The following is a 21,036-nucleotide window of genomic DNA, read 5'->3' on the forward strand; positions in this document are numbered from 1 at the left end:
GAGTGGCCTTCACCTGTAACTGTGTGCTTTCTCTCTCGGTTGGATCCTGACTTAAAGTGATAAAAGGTAATTCACCAAAAGAAAATCGGGGCATCTAGGAAAAGAAGAGGATGCTGGAGAGCCACAGAACTGTGAATGTCTATCTCGCTGTCGGCTCTGCTTATTCCGATTTCATTTGCCTCGTTAAAGAGACTCTCCAATCACTGATGTAAATAGTTTCCTAGATTTTCTTTGTATCACTTTATCTAGATCATAGTACCTGCTGCTCATGACTTTGAAGATTACTAATTCGTATGCAATATTCCAAAGCCATTGCTGACTTCTCTCTACTTACTCTGTGTCCCTACAGTACTCTCTGTAGCGTCCTATAACAGCTTGTCCCTGGCACTTTTGTCTTTGCCCTCACGTGAGAGCCTGTGCTCTTTGAGGACAATGATTATTTTTTAAACATTCTTGTATCTCCCAGGAAATAACACAGTAGACAGTAGACACTGAGTACATACTTGATAATTTTGGTATGTACTAAGAATATCTACTCCCAGATTAAAAGAAAATGGTTATAGTAAAACAGTACTAGTAGGTAACGTTTATGAGACTCACCACTGTGTCTATATATCCAACCAACTGAATGTCCCACAGCAGTCTTGGAAACGTTATATTCTTTACCATTTCACTCAGAGGAAAACTGACAAAGGTCATGTAACTTTTCCAACATCACACAATGACTAAATATTAGAATCAGGATTTGAACCAGGTAACTGCTTCTAGACCCAATGCTCAGTCCTTTGTACCATACTATATTTCATCCCTGCTTTGTTGGAGATAGCATAGTACATAACAATAACCACAAAATGGCAATGTGAATATAAAATGAATATAAAATACACAAAGTGAAACAATGCTTAAACCAGGTAAAAAAAAATCTCCATGTAAACAAAAATATACAATAATTATATATGTAGTGGAATTGGTTTTCTCTATTTTCCCATCTTTGTGCAGTATTGTATTTTTATAGTATTGTTCTTTTAACAGCAAAAATATTTCTAAAGGCAGCAATATAGGGAAAATATTAACCAACCCAATGTTCATAGCACTAACTTAGCAAAACAAATTCATCCTACAAATACCAGGTTAAATGACATTCTTTAAAGGTGTTTCAAGTTTTTTCCTAGAAATCAAACTTAAGTAACGCAAGGATGTATTCTAGGATGAAAGAGTGTGCAGTGATGACAGTCGGAGACGATATCTGAAAGCTCTAACTCAGATTATAAAATATACCCAGCCATTCTTACCAAATGATACTCCATGGTCTCTCAATCGTTGGTCATGTTTCTTAGATAAATTGTAGATGCTTGTTGCATAGTTTTTCAAAGCTTTTGCATAGTCTTCAATATTGAAAGGAATGATTTTAGAGTCTGCAAGCTCATAAACCAGTGCCCCTCGTAACTGAGCCACTGAAAGCTGTTTTTTAAAAGTAGGGTCATAAAAATTCTCTACTAATTCAAACGTCTCATAAATTGTATGGTATACCGGGTAGCTGCTGTACTTATCTGTTTTCTGGGGAAACAAAATATGGGTAGGTACTGAATATAGACAAACATTAAATACTCCAATTATTTATGTAATCTTAAAAATGCAGGAAAAAAATACAACCATGTGGAACTCTGAGTTTTATCATGAAGCAAAAAGTTAAAATCTAACACTTTCACCAACTATTCACCCATTTAAAATTTTACTGTTATTTATCATTCACATAATCTTCATTCAAAATACTTCAAAATTGTTATTGTATTTCTGATAACTGAAATTAAGGCATACATACTCAAATTGCATATTAACACAGTTTACAATTATCAATTGATTGGAAATGAAAGGTTCTGGGCAGCTAAGATCTGTATAGAATCTACATTTAAGCACCTTCTCTGCCTTCCCAAACTGTATAACCAAATGCCATCTAACCTTTATTATGCAGTTAAGGGCTACCACTGTAAACTATTACATAGATGTATTTTATAGAAATATTTGTTTTACTCCTTAGGTCTGCCTTTCCTAAGTTTAGTTTTACCTATATGCTACTTTGCTATAAGGTGAACATTTTTACTGCGAATCCTTGTGTCAGTCTCTCTCCTAATGTCCTGCTTTTAATCTGCAATTTCTTAGAAACTAGACAACTGTGTTCAGATTGATGACAGAATATAAAAGTGAACAGGCCTTGAAAGAGTTTAATGAGTATCAGGATACAGATTTATTTTGCTTTCATCTCTGTTCTCTGATTCTGGAGAATCAGATTTACAAAAGGTATGTATTCTAGGCAAGCAAGACTGTGTATTGCAATTATGATTTGAAAATTATTAAAATCTGTGACAAATCTGGGTTTGCTGATGTAATCTTCAGTTTGGTTTATCACATAATTTATAACCTAGACAAGCAAACATGGCACATGTTGGCATATTCAAATACATATCATCAGTGTGTTTGAATGGCAATGGTGCAAACTGATCAGAAAAGTTAATCGACTTAAAAATCAGGAGGAACTTGTTTTATTCCCTACTCAGGAGCCCTGGACTCAGATGACAGGCAGGAGTGAGGATGTGAAGAGGGGCTACTAACAGTAAAGACTCGTGGCCTAGCATTCCCTGTGACCAAAACAGGTTCTTCACATGCACATTTTCCTCAGGAAAAGTGGAGGAGAATGGGATTTTCCAATAAAGCCTGAATGAGAACAGGGATGTGCACTACTTGGTTCTGCTAACCAGCTAAGCACTTGGCAGTAATCTCCCAGCTACCATTTCATTGAATAATCCTGCAAGGAAAATTCACTGAATAACCCAAATTAATTCCTAGTCCATCTACAAAGAGACATGAAGTCAGCCTCCAGCCCTGGAATTCTTCCCAGGCCACATGACCTGGTGCCCTGGTACCAAACAACTAAACAGTTTAAAATTCCTAACAAGAAGTTGGATAAAATGCTATGTATCCAAAATAATGAAATGGCTTACCCTGTTCTTAGTGTAACGGGCTCTGCCTGAAGCAATCCCAAGTCTCTGAAAGTAAGCTTCAAAATCACTTCCAGATCCCAGCTTGTTGATTCTAGATGTAGGATATAAATGTGTATACACACACACAAGGATATTATAAATGCATAAGTTAAAAAATATGAAGTTAAAGAAATAGAAAAATGAATCCTGTCCCAGGAATAGCAAGGAATTGCACAGCACATTTACAAAAATTAGAAGGTACACCACCCCAAGCTACTTTCCTGTCACATGCCGGAAATTGCTGCATTAAACCTGTAAATCTGCACTGACTACAGTCACAGTTGAACAGTGCCACCGAAGACAGCAGCCTAGTGACTGTGGTCTCTTTCACATCGTCAGTCTTTTAGAATATTTATATAGAGAGGAAAAAGAGAAAAATAAAATTTGGTCACTACCCTCAGAGAACTGTAGTAAGAAAACTGCCATGATAAAGTATATTTAGGATCACGAAGAATCTATGCCTTATTTAGAAAATGAAATTACAATATATTTTTTTGCATGTAGTTAAGAAACCACTACATACATACATACGTGATATATATGCAATAACATGGGAAAATTTATGATAAAATGGTAAGCAAAGAAGAAAATTATAGGTGTATTAGAAAATACATACTTCCAATGTGTTTTTGAGATGTAGGTATTTTAAAAACCTTTTTTTTGACTCTAGTTTTTTTTGTTTTTGTTTTTTTTTTTTTTTTTTTTTTTAAATCATGTAAAACTTTTACAATGGAAACAAACTTTCACAAGACTTATTTGGAGTATGTAATGGAGCTATTAACTGTTACCATCATCGGCTGGTTTATAGAAATAGTATTGCAGGAGAAAAAAAATTGAAGAAAACTGTTTTGTGAATGAGAAGTAAAAAATTAATACATTCTATATTCATTACAGGTAAAGACACAACTTGGTAGTGACTTATAATGCCCCTTAAACTTAGAAGCAAATAATCCATATTTCATCATTATCATTTGGTGTCACATTAATGCATTGAATACATATCTAAAATTTAATACAAAAATGCAAAATAATACCTGATAATGTGGCAAAATAATTTTGGCTAAACATTTGCAAAAGTAGAATTTATTATAGATTCAAAGACTTGGCTATTCTGTACCATTAGCAAATTGAAGGCTACACAGGGATTCTTTGGGATTATCTTTCTTCTACTCACATTGTTGACATAGCTGAGAATTACATTTCTGGAGAAACAACGGGCAAAGGGGAATTCACAATTGATCCTAACGGTAGAAAATATACAAGTAATTCACCTAGGAAAATCTTTATTTTCAGATGAAGGGTCCTTTTCCAACCAGCTTTCATAAAGAGACTTACTCTCAAAACCATCATCTGGGCTGGATATCTGGAAAGAAACATCAAATATTGGGAATTAGAGGCAGAAGCAACTAAATTTATGTCGATAATAAAACCATAGGTTATCAACTTCTAACTATATGGACATATATCATGTTCTTTATAGAAAAACAAGCAAATGACAAAAGAATACAACCAAACTCATGTTCATTTTTGTTGCCTGCCTATTGATAATTTTGCCATGTACGTGAGATAAAAATCTCTGGCTTATTTTGGTAAACTTTTTTAATAGAGTTGCAGATTTATAACAAATGTTATCACTTTAATTTTTAGCAGTTTAGATGTCCTTGAGTAAGTCACTGGGGGAAAACTTGGATACAAGATTTACGTAAGTAAGTTGCTTCTGTCCTAAAAGACCTTTAAAGAGAGGCCTCAGGGTGGCAGACGTGGCTGAAGCATCTAAGCCTGACAAGGGCAATGTAAATCCTGGTTTTGCAGAGCCCGAGGGGAAAGGAGGAACTGCTGTTGGAAAGTCCAATTGTATTCAAACCAAGTTGGAATCTGATGGGTTTTAAAAGCTCTGCATAACCTCACATTTCTCTTTGGGGATTTTAAGAGCTTCTATGAATACAAGAACCTTTTTTACTGCCCCCATTAAAGGTACGGCCATTAACTTACACTCTGCTCTCTCCAATCTTCGGCAGGGCCACAAGGTAGAGTGTGGACTGTGAAGGCTGAGGTGCCTGTTTTAGATCCTCATGAACACACGTATTGCCTGAATTTTGTGTTTGTAGCTCTGCTTTGTTCAGAAAAAGGCATACCCTCCTCACGCAGCTCTGAAAGCATCATAACCTTTGGTGCGTTGCTTCCCCTCTTCAAACGCTAGTTTTGTCAGCTGTGGAAATGGGGATAATGGTCCCCATCTTAACATAAACATCAATTCCTCTGATATTTTCTGTGGCCTTTATACAGAGTGGGTTGTTGCCTCATCATTGCACATGAGCCCGCAGCTTAAAGGCAGTCCTGGCTCTCCACGTCCTTCCTTTGCCCACCAGCATGTTGCAGCAGCAGGGACGTTCTACTCCTTTCCCGCCAACTGACTGGGTTCTACTCGACTCTGCTCCCGCCAACTTGCAATGGCTGAGAACCTGCTCCAATTCCTACATCCTGCTTAGACCGAATTCCCTGAAAAACCCTCTCCTTTTCTGGAATCACAATTTCAGTCTAGCACTACCCCGAACTGAGTCCTTCTAGCCTGTACCCCCTAGAGCATACTTTCTGTCTCTGCTGTCTTGTCACAAATGCTGACCCTTGGGTATTTTCAACACCTTGTCCCAGTTCTTAAATTGGGCAGCTGCCCAGTCTCTAAGCTCTGCCCTCTCTACCACTCCCATCCTGCACTCCTGCCACCAGCATGGTTTGCCTCTGCCAACACATTCTAGAGGTTGCTTAAATGGTAATAGTCCGTTCACAGAAGTCTTTTTCTACCAGGTTTTGGTATGGCCGTGGAGAAGCATCTGCCTGTGTACAAAGGGGCATAGACCTCAACTTCTCCCTATTGGCCCTGAAATTATTAACTATCCTTGATATCAAAGGCAGGAGCCATCTCTGGAGGACAGCACAAAGCATAAATGCATGTCCTGAGCAGGATTCTCTCAGAATTTTCCTTACAGCTTGCTTTAGATGTTTTAATGGGACATTCGAATAAAAGTATCAAGAACATAAGCTACCCAATATGTTGAGAGTTGGGATGGGAATGATGAGAGCACTCCCATTTGGGAAAACTGGTTTTTAAAGGCATTTAATGGGAAAAAGGAAAGGGTAATATTAAGGGAGAGTGGAAAATAGTACCTACAGAGAAGTGACACCTACTTCACATTGTAATCTAAGTGATAACATACTTTAAAGATTTGTATTTGGTAACTAAATTCTATAATGAACCATTTAAATGAAGTACACAAAAATTAAAGATATATGTCATTTTTAGAGTTGAGTGCAAAGTACTTTTTATCAATAATATTCACAAAATTCCTGTAAGAATTATTTCCATTTTGCTATTAGACTTGCTACAGCTTAATCTATTCACTACACTGATACTGAGTGGTCTTTCTAATGAACAAATATGATAATGTATAACCTTGTTAAAGATTCTCTGTGGCCCCTGGGTTGCTCAGCCCAGCCGGTTAAGCATCTGACTTTGGCTCAGGTCATGACCTCACAGTTCTTGAATTCGAGCCCCACATCAGATAGGTGCTGACAGCTTAGAGCCTGGAGCCTGCTTTGGATTCTGTGTCTCCCTCTCTCTGCCCCACGTGCATGCACATGTGCTCTCTCACTTGCTCTCTCAAAAATAAACATTTAAAAATAAATAAGATAAAACAAATAAAAGGAAGAAATGATCTTCCAGGTCTCTTAAAAAAAAAAAAAAAAAAAAAAAAAGATTCTCTAATTTTCCCATCACCATATTTCTGACCTTGGCCTATTTGTCCTGCTCCATTGCTTACCATTTATCCACCAAAACCTTATACTTATGTCACCCTGAACCACCTACGGTTCAGGAAATATTTTCTTTCATGTCTCCACATCTTTTTTAGGTTATGGTGTTCTCTGCTGAGAATGCCTTCTCTCTTACTTTCACACCCTTCCATTTTACAACCCAAGAACTAATTATTCTGTAAACATCTTCTGATGCTTCCCCAACCACCCCAGAATTTCAGCTTCTCTATTCCATAATTCTTCTCCATTGTTTGTAGTATCCAATATTCTACTGACGTGTAATTCCTCACTTACAAGTGTGTATCCTCTCTAGATTGCGAAGTATTTGGATACAGTGACCATGTCCTTTTATCATTGATGCTGCTGGAATTCATTTTATAGGGTTTGAACCCAAGGCTTTCTCCATTCCAGCTCATTCTGTTGTATCGAAATTCCTCTGCCAAATGAAACTGTATACCCTCTACATGGCAACAGTGTATACAATAATAACTACTATTAGAAAGATTAGCAATGCTATTTTTATACATAGGTCATATAAATAGTGTATTAAAGATTTTTTTCTGACTTCTTACTTATACAAATCAGTTACCAGTTTAAAAATCAGTACCACTAATTAAGAAAACAAGTGTTATCCACTTATTTTCTATTCATCAGAAAACATTAAGACATCTATTTATATACCTCTTTTGTCAGTTTATACACCAATTGGTAAAGAAGGGGTGTACAGTCAACTCTCAGAGTATAATTGCCTGAAAAAATAAAATACAATGTATTTTAATACTTCCAGGTGAAATTCCAAGAGAAGTCTAATTCTAACTATTTCTAATTATAAACAATGTATAGTCTTGAAATCAAATAGCATCATTCTTAAGGTGGTATCTTTCGAGGGGGGCTTTGGCAAAGGAAGTGATAAGGCTATGCCATTCATATTTACTCCATCAAATCGACAGTGTGTATCAAGACATTAGACCAGAGCATTTCAGTACCTCGGAAGTATGCTCTGACATTCATCTAGAAGTAATACAAAGAAAGCCTAGAGACACAAGTGTCGTATGTCAGCTTCCAAGCAAAGTCTGTAGTATGTACTCACTTCAAACCATAAAGTATTTCTATGTGGAATATTCCGTAAAACATTCTTCTGAAATATTGTAGCCAAATTCTTTTAATATCTCCACAGGAAGAATATGGTTAATACTAGAGTTTTAAGTAGTAATTCAAGATAGGCAAATGGCAAACATACTAAAGAAATTACAATCAGTAGCTCAGTTATGACTCATACTGATTCATTTGAATCATAATCATTTTCTCTGTGGTAAAGTGGAAAATGGAGGTACTATTGAGGAATTTCATAGGACGAGAATAATCTTAGTTTACAAGTTAGTTACAATTTGCAGACTGAAAAGATGATGCATTGTTTAATAATCTGAAGTAAGATTTACCTTCTATAGATGAATCAGAATTGATATAAGCAATGCTTCTCTCCTGGAGTGTTTTTGCATTCTCCTACAGTTGAAGCAAAGTTGTTATTTAATTCACAATATTTACAATTGTGGAAATAAATAAGCAAATCAATTTAGTATAAAGGTGGCCTACAGATACCTTTATGAATCCAGTATCTATGCCTTTGCCATAATTTATGAGAAAATGCAGATAACTGGTTGGTTGACAACATTAACACAAGTAAAAAGAAAAATATGTGTAGCTACTATTTATAGCAATAGCAAGGATTCTCAGAAAAAAAGTATTTTCACAGTGTGGTTCCCTGACTCCTTGCATTAGAATATGAAGGGGTGAGGCTCCCAGATTTTGGGCCCCACAGCAGATGTACTGATTAAAAATTTCTGAAGGGCCTGGAAATCTGTATTTTCTAAAAGGTATCCCTGGAAATCCTTACATACACTGAAGTTTGAGAGAGCTACTGAGACTGGAAACCCAAGTATAATTTTAAAAGTCAGAAATAGAGTCAATTTATCTATTTTTTTAAAGTATTTTATTTTAGAGTGCACAGGCACACAAGCAGGGGAGGCACAGAGACAGGGAAAGAGAATCCCAAGCAGGCTCAGCACTATCAGCACACAGCCTGACACAGGCCTTGATCCCGTGACTCTGGGATCATGACCTGAGCCAAAAATCAAGAGTTGCATGCAACCAACTGAGCCACCCAGGTGCCCCTCCATTTATCTATTTTTAAAAGAGGAGATGCAAAGAAAAATAATTTTCAAAAGGAGGATAGAAAAAAAAATAGATGGAGAGAAGGAAAGCCATTAGGATAGTCTCTTCCTCTCACTGTAACACACACACACACACTACTATCACACAGATGGGATATGCTGAGAGAGCCTTTTACTTCTCTCTAGCTTGCTACCTCATAAGAACACAGTATAATAGGACACAGTCCAAGATAGACGCATATAAATACCTTGAACTCAGTTCCCAGACACACCAAATCCACACCTACAAACAGAGCAACTCTTCCTAAAGAAGAACTGAGGGCTGACTGAACAACTTCTGCATGACAAAGAATAGAGGGACCACATAAAGAAGGGTAGGAAAGACAGACACACAGTAACATTGAGAACAACCACCCGATGTGGCAACCTAGAGTAGAGAGGGATATCACTGAGGGGCCGATGGACAGAGTCACCTACCCTGGGACACAGAAAAACAAAACAAACAGTAATTTAAAGGGAAACTAGAGAGCACCTGGGTGGCTCAGTTGGTTGAGCAACTGACTTCAGCTCAGGTCATGATCTCACAGATCGTGAGTTCGAGCCCCACGTCGGGCTCTGTGCTGACAGCTCAGAGCCTGGAGCCTACTTCGGATTCTGTGTCTCCCCCTCTCTCTACCCCTCCCCTGCTCACCCTCTGTGTCTCTCTGTCTCTCAATAATAAGTGAATGTTTAAAAAAAATTTTTTTAATAAAATAAAATAAAGGGAAACTAGATTATTAAGTGAAGGAAATCCATTTACCAACCATAGAATGTCTGCCAAATGGGTGTAACTGCTAGAACTCTCTCCAAGGTCAGATTACTCAGTCCTCTAACCCACACCAGCTTCAGCTGTCCCATCAAGGTGACCCAGGCACAAAGCACCATGTCATATCTGGCCTGCTCCCATGCCATCTCCAGCCATCCCACCAAGGCAGCCCCAATGTAGAGCACCCCAAAAACCCTTGGCCTGAGTCTGCTTCATGTCAGCTGACCCTCCAAGGTGACCATAGTGCAAAGCACTCCAGGAACCATGGGTTACACTTGCTCCAGCTGACCTGACAGGGTGCCTCTGTGTAGAGGGCCCCAGCCAATGCCCATCCAGCACCAACCAGCCAGCCAAAGCCACCAAGTACACAGTCTACACAGGAGACATTCTTCTATAAGGCTCCTCCTTCAAGACTGGAAGAGGTACCCATTCCACATAATTCATAGAAACAAACAAAGTCAGACAAAGGAGACAGAGGAAGATGTTCTAAACAAAAGAACAAGACCTCAAAAAAAGAACTAAATGATGCCGGGAGCCGATCCATCCAGCCTTCCTGATGGCACAGCGTGGGTGGTTGGCAGAGGGCAATGCACAGCGACCCTTCGAATGGGAAGCTACCAGTATCCCTCCTGTTATTCATCATGGCCATCCCCATAGTCTAATTAGCATTGATGAATCAAAATAAACCCATGGGGGCAAACTCTGGGATATATAAACTCCCTCTGGGAAAAACCATGAGAATCCGAAGATGGATAATGAAACCTTATACCCAGCCGGTGCCACCCCTGCCTGCCTGTCCCCCACCTAAAGGAAGGATAGCCCCATATATTTCCCAGCCAAGGAGGGGGACAAATGGGTTTGAAATCCCCACCCGGCCAACAAAGGAATGTATCCATGGATACAAGTTACTCCAAACCCTAGACCCACTTGGCCCCCAGGAGGCATTCCAGATGATAACTCGACCTGGTGGGTTAAGGTACAGAATGGTTCATTAGCTCCTAGGTATACATTGTCTCTCTGGGAACACATAAGGCGTGGGTTCCCAGGGCCCTCTTGGCTCCCTCCCGGCACCCAAGACCAAAGAGAATACTTTTGTTCCTTGTATTGCAAATGGTTCAAAGGAACAATTAAGAAGTCATATCCCTGTAAACGTTCCACTTGAGGTGTTGAGGGATAGATGACCTTTCATGAAAATAGCAAAGCAAATGCTTTATAGACAAATGTAGATTCATAATGAAAATAGTATGAAGAAATTAATAAGCAAAAGGGCAGGAGGGAATGTTACAAGAAAATAACTATGTTGTTCCTTACTGGGTGATTACACAAAGAAACATATTTAGAATTAGGTAATGCTGAAAAACATAGATGATGCACTCTACAAAGAAATTGCTAACACATAAAATGCCACGTTTGCCACAATAAAGCGACCAGTCTAACACACTGCTATTGTCTGTGTCCATTTGTTATTTTTGCCGACAGCATTCATCCTTTCACCCCTGGACCTGCTAAGGCTGGACCTCAGCAAACTGAAACAAAAATAAGCCATCTACCTGAGAAAGAGTTCAAAGTAATGGTCATAAAGATGCTCAACAGACTTGAAAGAAGGATAGGTGAGTTCAGTGAGAACTTCAATGAGACAGAAAATATAAAAAAGAACCATCAGAACTGAAAAATACAATAACTAAAATGACAGCAGAATAGAGGCAGCAGAACAGATCAGTGAGCTGGAAAATAGGATTGTGGAAAGCAACCAAACTGAATAGCAAAAAGAAAAAAAAAATTTTTTAATTAGGACAGGTTAAGGTATCACTGCATTAAGCATAACAACTTCAGCATTACAGGGTTCCCAGAAGGAGAACAAAGAGAGAAGGAAGAAGAAAACTTATTTGAAGAAATAACAGCTGAAAACTTCCCTAACTGGGGGAATGAAAGAGACATCCAGGAATACCAGGGATCCCCAAATAAAATAAACCCAAGGAAGTCCACACCAAGAAACATAATAATTAAGATGTCAAAACATAAAGAGAGAATCTTAAAAGCACCAAGGGGAAAGCAAATACTTACATACAAAGGAAACTCAGTAAGGCTATGAGCTGATTTATCGGAGACTTTGCAGGCCAGATGTGAGGGGCATGATACATTCAAAGTGCTAAAAGTGGTAGAAAAAAACATAACCAAGAATACTCCATCCACCAAGTTTACCATTCAGAATTGATGAAGAGATAAAGAGTTTCCCAGATGAACAACAGCTAATGGAATTCATCATCACTAAACCTGCCTTCCAATAAACATTAAAGAGACTTCTTTAGAAAAGAAAATGTCATACTAGAAAAAAATTTATGAAAGGAAAAATTTCTACTGGTAAAAGCAAACATATAGTAAAGGTAGTAAATGAGTCACTTATAAAGCTAGTATGAAGGTTGAAAAGACAATAATAATAAAGTCAACTATATTTAGAATATTAGGTAGGCAGTATGAAAAATATGTAAAATATGACATCATATAAATAAAATGGGGGGGAGGGGTCAAAAATTAGTGTTTTTGAATGTATTCATACCCAAGCAGCCATCAACTTATAGAGTACTAATACATAAGAGGTTATATATCAACTTTACCATAACCACAAACTCAAACCTAGAATACACAAAAATAAAAAGGAACCCAAGCATAATACTAAAGGAACACCATCAAATCACAAAGAAAGAGAGCAAGAGAAGAACAAAGGAACAGAAAAAAACTGAACAGAAAACAATTAACAAAATGGCAATGAGTATATATCTATTAATTAGTGCCTTAATGTAAATGGACTAAATGCTCCAATCAAGAGAGAATGACGGAATAGATTAATAAGCAAAACCCATCTATATGCTGTCTAAAAGAGACTCACCTCAGATCAAAAGACACACAGAGACAAAGAGTGAAAGGATAGAAAAAGATATCCATGCAAGAGGAAGCAAAAAAAAAAAAAAAAAAAAAAAAAAAAAAAGTTGGAGTAGTAATACTTTTATCAAACAAAATAGACTTTAAAACAAAGACTATAATAAGAGACAAGGCATCACATAATGAGATCAATCCAACAAGAAGATATAACAATGGTAAATATCTATGCACCTAACATATAAAGCAATATATAAAGCAAATGTTAACAGACATAAGAAGGTAGAAATCCATAGTAATAGTATAATAGTTGGGGATTTTAACACCCCACTTACATCAATAGATATATTATCCAGACAGAAAATCTATTATGAAACAGTGGTTTCAAATGAATCATTAGACTAGATGGATTTAACAGATAAATACAGAACATTCCACCCAAAAATAGAAGAATGCACCTTTCTTTACAACGGCACATGCAACATTTTCCAGATCATATGCTATATCACAAAACAAATCTCAATAAATTTAAGATTAAAATCCTATTAAGCATCTTTTCCAATGACAACAGTAAAAATTAGAAATCAATAACAAGAAGGGAACTGGTAAAAACACAAATATGTTGAGGTTAAAACAATATGCTATCAACAACGAATAAATCAATGAATGAATCAAAGAGGAAATAAAAAAATACCTGGAGACAAATGGAAATGGAAACAATGATTCAATTTTTCAGCACACAGCAAAAGCAGTTCTAAGAAGAAGGTTTTATAGCAATACATTATGGCCTACCTCAAGAAACAAGAAAAATCTCAATCTAACCTTACTAGAAAAAGAACAGGGATGCCTGGGTGGCTCAGTTGGTTAAGGAGCCAACTTCAGCTCAGGCTTCATGGTCTCATGGCTTGTAAGTTTGAGCCCCGGGTCAGGCTCTGTGCTGACAGCTGAGAGCCTGGAGCCTGCTTCAGATTCTGTGTCTCCTCTCTGTCCCTCCCCAGCTCACAACACTCTTTCTCTCAAAAATAAATTAACGTTAAAAAAAATTTATTTTAAAGAAAGAAAAAGAACAAACAAAACCCAAAAAGAATAAACAAAACCCAAAATTAGTAGAAAAAAAGAAGTAATAAAGATCAGAGCAGAAATAAAGGAAATAAAAACTTAAAAGAGAGAAAGTATCAGTGAAACTAAGAGCTGGTTCTTTGAAAATATAAACCAAATTGATTGACCATTAGCCAGACCCATGAAGAAAAAGAGGACTCAAAATCATGAACAAAACAGAAGTTAAAGCTAACACCATGGAAATACAAAATATTATAAAAGACTATAAAAATTAAATATCCAAAAACTGGACAAGCTAGAAGAAGCAGATAAAATTCTAGAAACATACAATCTTCTCAAACTGAATCAGAAGAAATCAAAAATCTGAGCAGATCAATTACTCGTAACAAAATTAAATCTGTAACAAAAACACTCCCAAAAAACACAAGGCCAGCCCAGTGGCTTCACATATATATTTTACCAAACACTTACGAAGAGCTAATATGTATCTTTCTCAAACTATTCCAAAAAAGAGAAGAGGAAGTAAAACGTCCCATTCTGTGACGCCAGCATTACCCTGATACCAAAACCATCTAAAAGACACTACAAAAAAATAAATACATAGAAATAAAGAAAATTGCAGGCCAATATCCCTGATGAACATAGATTCAGAAATTCTCAACAAATTATTAGCAAACCAAAAATGCAAGGATCATTTATGATGATCAAGTGGGATTTATTCCAGGGATGTAAGGGTTGTTCAATATTTGCAAATCAATGTGACACACATTAACAAAATGAAGAATAAAAAAATCACATCATCTTAATAGATGCAGAAAAACCATTTGACAAAATTCAAAATTCATGATAAAAATTCTCAGCAACTGGGTTTAGAAGGAAAATACTTCAACATAATAAAAGCCACAAACGACACACCCACAGCTAACCTCACACTCAATGGTGAAAAGTTGAAAGCTTTTCCTCTACAGATCAGGAACAAGACAAGGATGCTTACTCTTGCCAGTTTCTCCAACATAATATTGGAAGTCCTAGCTGTAGCAGTCAGACAAGGGGAAAAAAAAAAAAGGCATCCAAATTGGTACGGAAAAGGAAAACTGTCACTGCTTCTAGATGACGATACTATATACAGAAAACCCTAAAGACTCCACCAAAAAACTAATGGAACTAATAAATGATTAAGTTGCCAGATGTAAAATTAATACACAGAAATCTGTTGTTTCTATATGCCAATAACAAAGTAGCAAAAAGAGATTTTAAAGAAACAATCCCATTTACAACTACACCAAAAAGAAAATACCTAGGAATAAATTTATCCAAGGAGGTGAAAGATCTGTACTCTAAAAAGTAGAAAGTATTGGTGAAGGAAACCAAAGATAACACAAACAAATGGAAAGATATACTATGCTGGTGGAATGGATTAATTAATATTTTTAAGTGTCCATAGTACCCAAAGCAATCTACAGATGCAATGCAATCCTTATCAAAATACCAGTAACTTAGCATTTTTCACAGAACTAGAATAATCCTAATATTTGTATGGAAGCACAACAGACTATAGATAAACAAGATAATCTTAAGAAAAGAGAACAAAACTAGAGATATCATAATCCCACATTTCAAACTACACTAAGAAGCAATAGTAATCAAAACAGTATGGTACTGGCACAAAAATAGCACCCATTGGGGTGCCTGGGTGGCTCAGATGGTAGAGCATTTGGCTTGATTTCAGCTCAGGTCATGATCTCATGGTTCGTGAGTTCAAGCCCCACTTCAGGCTCTGTGCTGACAGTGCAGAGCCTGCTTGGGATTCTCTCTCTGTCCCTCTCTGCCTCTCTCCCATTCTCTCTCTCTCCGTCAAAATAAATTAACTCCCAAAATAAGTAAACAAAAAAAAAAAAAAAACAAAAACAAAAACAAAACAGGACACATAGATCAATGGACCAGAATACAGAGCCAAAAATAAACCCACTTAATGGCAATTACTCCGTGACAAAGGAGGCAAAATATGCAATAGGGAAAAGACAGTCTCTTCAATAAATGGTGTTGGGGAAACTGAGTAGCTACATGCAAAGGAATGAAACTAGACCATTTTCTTATACCATACACAAAAACAAACTCAAAGTTTATTAAAGACCTAAATGTAAGACCTGAAACTATAACACTCCTAAAAGAAAACATAAGCAGTAATCTCCTGGATATCAGCCTCAGTAATATCTTTCTGGATCTGTCTCCTTGGGCAAGAGATACAAAGGCAAAAACAAATAATTGAGACTACATCAAAATAGAAAGCTTTTGCACAGCAAAACAACAACAAAAAAACAAACAAATAAAAACATCAATAAAACAATAAGGCAACCTACTGAATGGGAGAAGATATTTACAAATTATGTACTAAGAAGGGATTAATATCCAAAACGTATAAAGAACCGATACAACACAACAACAACAAAAAAAACCTAATAAGCCAATAAAAAATGGGTGGAGGACCTCAATGGACATGTTTTCAAAGATGACATACAGATGGCTAACAGACACATGAAAATATGCTCAACATCATTTATCAGGGAAATGCAAATGAAACCCACAAGAGATATCATCTCCTATCTGTCAGAATAGCTAGTATCAAAAAGATAAGAAATAACAAGTATCAGTGAGGACGTGGACAAAAGGGAACCCTTGTGCACTGGTGGTAGGAACAGAAATTGGAGCAGTCACTACAGGACAGCGTGGAAGTTCCTCAGAGAACTAAAAATAGAACTACCATATGATCTAGAAATTCCACTGGTGGGTACTTATCCAAAGAAAATAAAAACACAAATTAAAAAAGATATATGCACCCCTATATTTATTACATCGTTACTTATAATAGCCAAGATATGGAAGCAATCTAAGTGTCCATCAAGGGATGAATGAAGAAGATGTGATGTGTCTCTCTACACACACACACACACGAGAATACTACTCAGTCATAAAAAAGAATGAACTTTTGCCATTTGTGACATTGTAGATGGACCTATAGATGGACCTAGGAGGTATTATGCTAACTGAATTAAGTCAGAGAAAGACAAATACCACATGATTTTACTTATGTGTGGAATCTAAGAAACAAAACAAACAAAAAACAAAGGCTAATAAATACAGAGAAAAAACTAGTAGTTGCAAGAAGGGAGGGGAGTGAGAAAATGGGAAAAATAGGTGAAGGGGATTAAGAGGTACACACTTCCAGTTATAAATAATAAACAAGTCATGAATGTAAAGTACAGCATAGTCAATATTATAATAACTTTGTACGGTGATAGATGGTAGTAACTGCACTTATTGTGGCAAGCACTGAATAATGTATAAAATTATCAATCCACAGTTTGTGTGCCTGAAACTAATACTGTATGTCAACTATACTTAAATTTAAAAGAAGAATAGGGGCACTTGGGTGGCTCAGCCAGTTGAGCATCTGACTCTTGGTTTTGCCTTAGGTCATGACCTCACGGTTCGTGAGCTCAAACCCCGCATTGGTCTCCATGCTGGCAGTGCAGAGCCTAGTTTGGGTTATGTTCTCATTCTTTTCCCTCTCTCTTTCCTTCTCTCTCTACTCTTCCCCTGCTCTTGAGTATGCATGCTCTCTCTCTCTCTCTCTCAAAATAAATAAACTTAAATTAAATAAATAGAATATATTATAATAAAAAATGTAAAGCTGTGAGTGGTTATGGCACAAGTGAGGACTATTTCCTCTCTCCCCTTGCCCATAATGGCCAAATAGTAGCTGTCTCTTCTATAGATAGAGTCAGAGTTTCCATTATAACATTTTGAGTAGAAATAAAGATTCCTTAACTATTTTTAAGAAAAGTATGCTGCTGAATATTATCATGAATTAACAGTGTTGAAATTGTCTTTTAACCCCGATTTATTTAGATTAATGTGAAGTACATGTTTTATTTTATATCTGAGATTTTTTTGATCTTTAAGTTGGTAAAATTAGAGAAACAGAGTCACGTATTTATATATACATGCATTCACAAGAATTTGCATTTCTTAAAGTAGAGGACATTTGATTCATCCAAATGAACAGTCTACTTCCAAAATGCATATTGATAATTACCAAAATGATAACAAAACTTTGCCATGTCAATTGAATATACGGATAAGAAAGCAGAGAAATAACTGTATGATTTCACCCCCATGTTTATTTCACTCACATTATTTCAAAATAAACAGGTAAGTAGTCAGGAGGAAAGTATTTTAAAACCAGACAATAACAAGAAATATATGACATGCTTTAAAACAATTCTATAAAATATCAACCCAAAGATAAATAGATGGTGCAGGTAAAGCAAGTATACAGTGTTCATGTCTTGACAAAAATGTGTGGCCTTACCTTGTACGTTAAAGAACTTACTCAATGTGGAGGCTAAGGGAAGATGAAAGAAGGGTGTCTAGGAGAGACACTTAAAGATAAAGCATCTGGGACCAGTGTGAAATGAAAATCAATCATACCTAAAGAAGAAATAAATATCTGAAATCAGAAAGGCAATTTACTAAAATAATTCCATTTAAAAAATTTCTTAAATTTTTGAGTCTTTCTCCAAACTAAAACCATTTTTAGCTAATGGAATCTATCTGTGATCACCCTGAAATACATGTATTTGTTTCCCTGTTGATCAAGAACAAGAACCTCCAGCCATATTTACCTCAGCCCATTCTGTGGAGCCCAGCAGCCCAAATTCTTCTGCATCCCAGCTGGCAAAAATGATTGTTCTTCTAGGTCTCCAGCCTGCAATCATTGTTAACATACATTAATTAGGCACATGTGCCTAAAAATAAAGGAAAATTAAGTGAGTCATGTTTTGTCATCAACTACCAAAGAAACATCATTTACCTCTATCCATCAGTTTTCCAAAACTCTGGACAATTTCTTGCAAAACAGCAGCTCCACTGGTTGGGTCAATAGCTCCAAACACCCAGGAGTCCCGATGACCTCCTAGAATAACATACCTGTCTGGAAAATAATGTGTTGTGTTCAAAAGAACTACAATTTTGAATACCTTACAAATACTTGTGACTTGTGTCTTTAAATTAAACTCCCTTTTGGTTGTGTTTCTTCTATAGAAAAAAAAAAAAAATCAACACTTATAAAGTACAGGTTTCTTTTAGCGTTGTGCAATTTTTTTTTTTTTCAAATGTAGTTGTCTCTAATCACTCAAGGGAAATAAAGAATTATTGACTAAAGGTTTTTATCTCTTACTCTTTTAATCTTTGTGAAAATGAAGTGTTTAAAAAATTCATACTCACCAGGTTCCACAGATCCTCTGATTGTTCCAATCACATTATAAATCCTTGTAATTTTATTGGTGTTATGAACATGCATTCTAACCTTCCTAGGATTACAAAGGGAATAAATTACTTCACGTAGAGCATTATGTCTAACAGTTTTGTTCCAACGTTTTATTATGAAAAATCTCAAAATTACAGAAAACTCTAATAAGTCAATGAATTCCCATACATCCACAACCTAAATTCTATAATCATTAATATTGTTGATGTGTGCAATTTGCAAATGGTTAATGTATTTTACTCCTAAGTACTTAAGCATGCTTGAAGTCAGATTTTGAAAATAGAATGTCAATATTTTTTATTACTCCTCCAACAAAGCTATATTGTTAATAAAGTCCAAAATACTTATTCAAAATGTCTTGGGTATTCATTCTAAACTTTGTAAGTATACTGTATGAATTACAAAAATAAGACAGCCAATTATGTGTTAAAGAACAAATAAGCATCTTTTAAGTAGGTCTTTGTATTTACATTAATTCCTGCTGGTGAGTAACTTTCTTCAAGGTTATTGACCTTTCTTCAAGGTTATTCAGTCAGTACATTGTTAAATAGCTGGCTGAGAGCTGCCAAAAAGAAACATGGCAAATGTGGGAAGGAAATAGGAATTTGGGAAGCACCTGCTAAAATGCATAAGACAACTGTATGATGAAACTTTTCTAGCCCATCACTGTTGATTCTGATTTGGGCCAGCGTTTTAAATATCCGTTCATGAAATACAACTTCCCAAATTATAATTCAAAGCAAAATTCAATCAAGCTCAAATAGAAAAACAAACAAACAAAAAAGCCATTCACATTTTATGAACCCAAAATGATATGGGAAAATGCTGAGCCATTTTTTTCAGAAGTAAACAAAATAAATCTTTATCCATGGGGGGTGGGGTAGATAGAGGAATCTCAGCAGTTTCTAATTTATGTTTATTTATGAATGGAGGAATTAAGAGGTTGTCAAAACCTTTACATTGCTAACTGCAGATTCTGGTTTTTCCCCACCAGAAGTATATTGTGTTTCTGAATGCATATTCAGATAAAAAAATATTTTTAAATGTTCATTTAAAATATAAAATAGATAAAAACTAATAGCAAAAAAGCAGAAACACTTTTAGCATGTATATCTAAAAACAGAAGCCCAAGGTTAGTAAGAAACCCCAAGCCATTGATACTATGTCATTAAATGAAGAAAATACGAATGTTACAAATGAGGAATGAGGAAAAAAAATCTATTTAAAAAAAAATTTTTTTTAATGTGTATTTATTTTTGAGAGAGACAGAGACAGAATGCGAGTGGGCTAGGGGCAGAGAGGAGGGAGACAATGAATCCAAAGCAGGCTCCAGGCTCCGAGCTGTCAACACAGGGCCCGACTTGGGGCTCGAACCCACGAACTGTGAGAACATGACCTGAGCCGAAGTTGGACGCTCAACCGACTGAGCCACCCAAGCACCCCGGAAAAAAAAAATCTATTTTAATCAAAACCTGAAAATAGACTATCCACATATTTAATCCTTAAGTCTTCCTAGTTTTAATACCATTGACTCCAGAAGTTTCTAAAAGAATATCCATTTGTCCTATTATCACTTCAAATTCATAATGTTCCAAAAAAAAAAAAAAAAAAAAATGAACGACAATGTAAGCCCCACATGGGAGGGAATTTTGCCTGTTTTGTGCACTGCTGAATAGTACCTAGGTTATAGTAAATGCTCAATAAATATTTGTGAAATGAATGAATAAACTCCTTTAAGGAAAAAGCAAGAAAGGCCTTAGCTCATCCATCAGTTACCTCTGCCTATCACTGTCTTTGATTAGAAGATTTCACAACTCTGTAGAGAATAAGGTTAATTTGTAGAAACAACATATCGACTGAAACACCCAATCTGTCTAGTGAATATTTAGTTCATTCCTTCAGAGTGGAAGAAACAAGTTTTTCTGCTATTGAGTACTGTACTTTCAT

At 36.2% G+C, this 21,036-nt stretch overlaps 1 protein-coding gene across 6 annotated transcripts in view; it reads right to left on the reverse strand.

The window, feature by feature from the left end:
- The window catches only part of NAALAD2 (N-acetylated alpha-linked acidic dipeptidase 2), a 73,781-nt gene that overhangs the window by 13,755 nt on the left and 38,990 nt on the right, over positions 1 to 21,036 (reverse strand). For all 6 annotated transcript variants that reach the window (XR_006193511.1, XM_042904549.1, XM_042904547.1 and 3 more), the window contains 8 exons: positions 19,047 to 19,132; positions 18,634 to 18,753; positions 18,446 to 18,528; positions 8,288 to 8,351; positions 7,530 to 7,597; positions 4,310 to 4,401; positions 3,000 to 3,090; positions 1,293 to 1,557 (listed from right to left, as the gene is read on the reverse strand). Coding sequence is in view for 5 of the 6 variants with exons in the window: in XM_042904549.1 (XP_042760483.1) it covers positions 1,293 to 1,557; positions 3,000 to 3,090; positions 4,310 to 4,401; positions 7,530 to 7,597; positions 8,288 to 8,351; positions 18,446 to 18,528; positions 18,634 to 18,753; positions 19,047 to 19,132 (869 nt within the window). In the remaining variant the exon portion in view is untranslated. The remainder of the gene's footprint in view (positions 1 to 1,292; positions 1,558 to 2,999; positions 3,091 to 4,309; positions 4,402 to 7,529; positions 7,598 to 8,287; positions 8,352 to 18,445; positions 18,529 to 18,633; positions 18,754 to 19,046; positions 19,133 to 21,036) is intronic.

This window comes from Panthera leo, chromosome D1 (assembly GCF_018350215.1).
Source record: "Panthera leo isolate Ple1 chromosome D1, P.leo_Ple1_pat1.1, whole genome shotgun sequence".
Classification (NCBI taxonomy): domain Eukaryota; kingdom Metazoa; phylum Chordata; class Mammalia; order Carnivora; family Felidae; genus Panthera; species Panthera leo.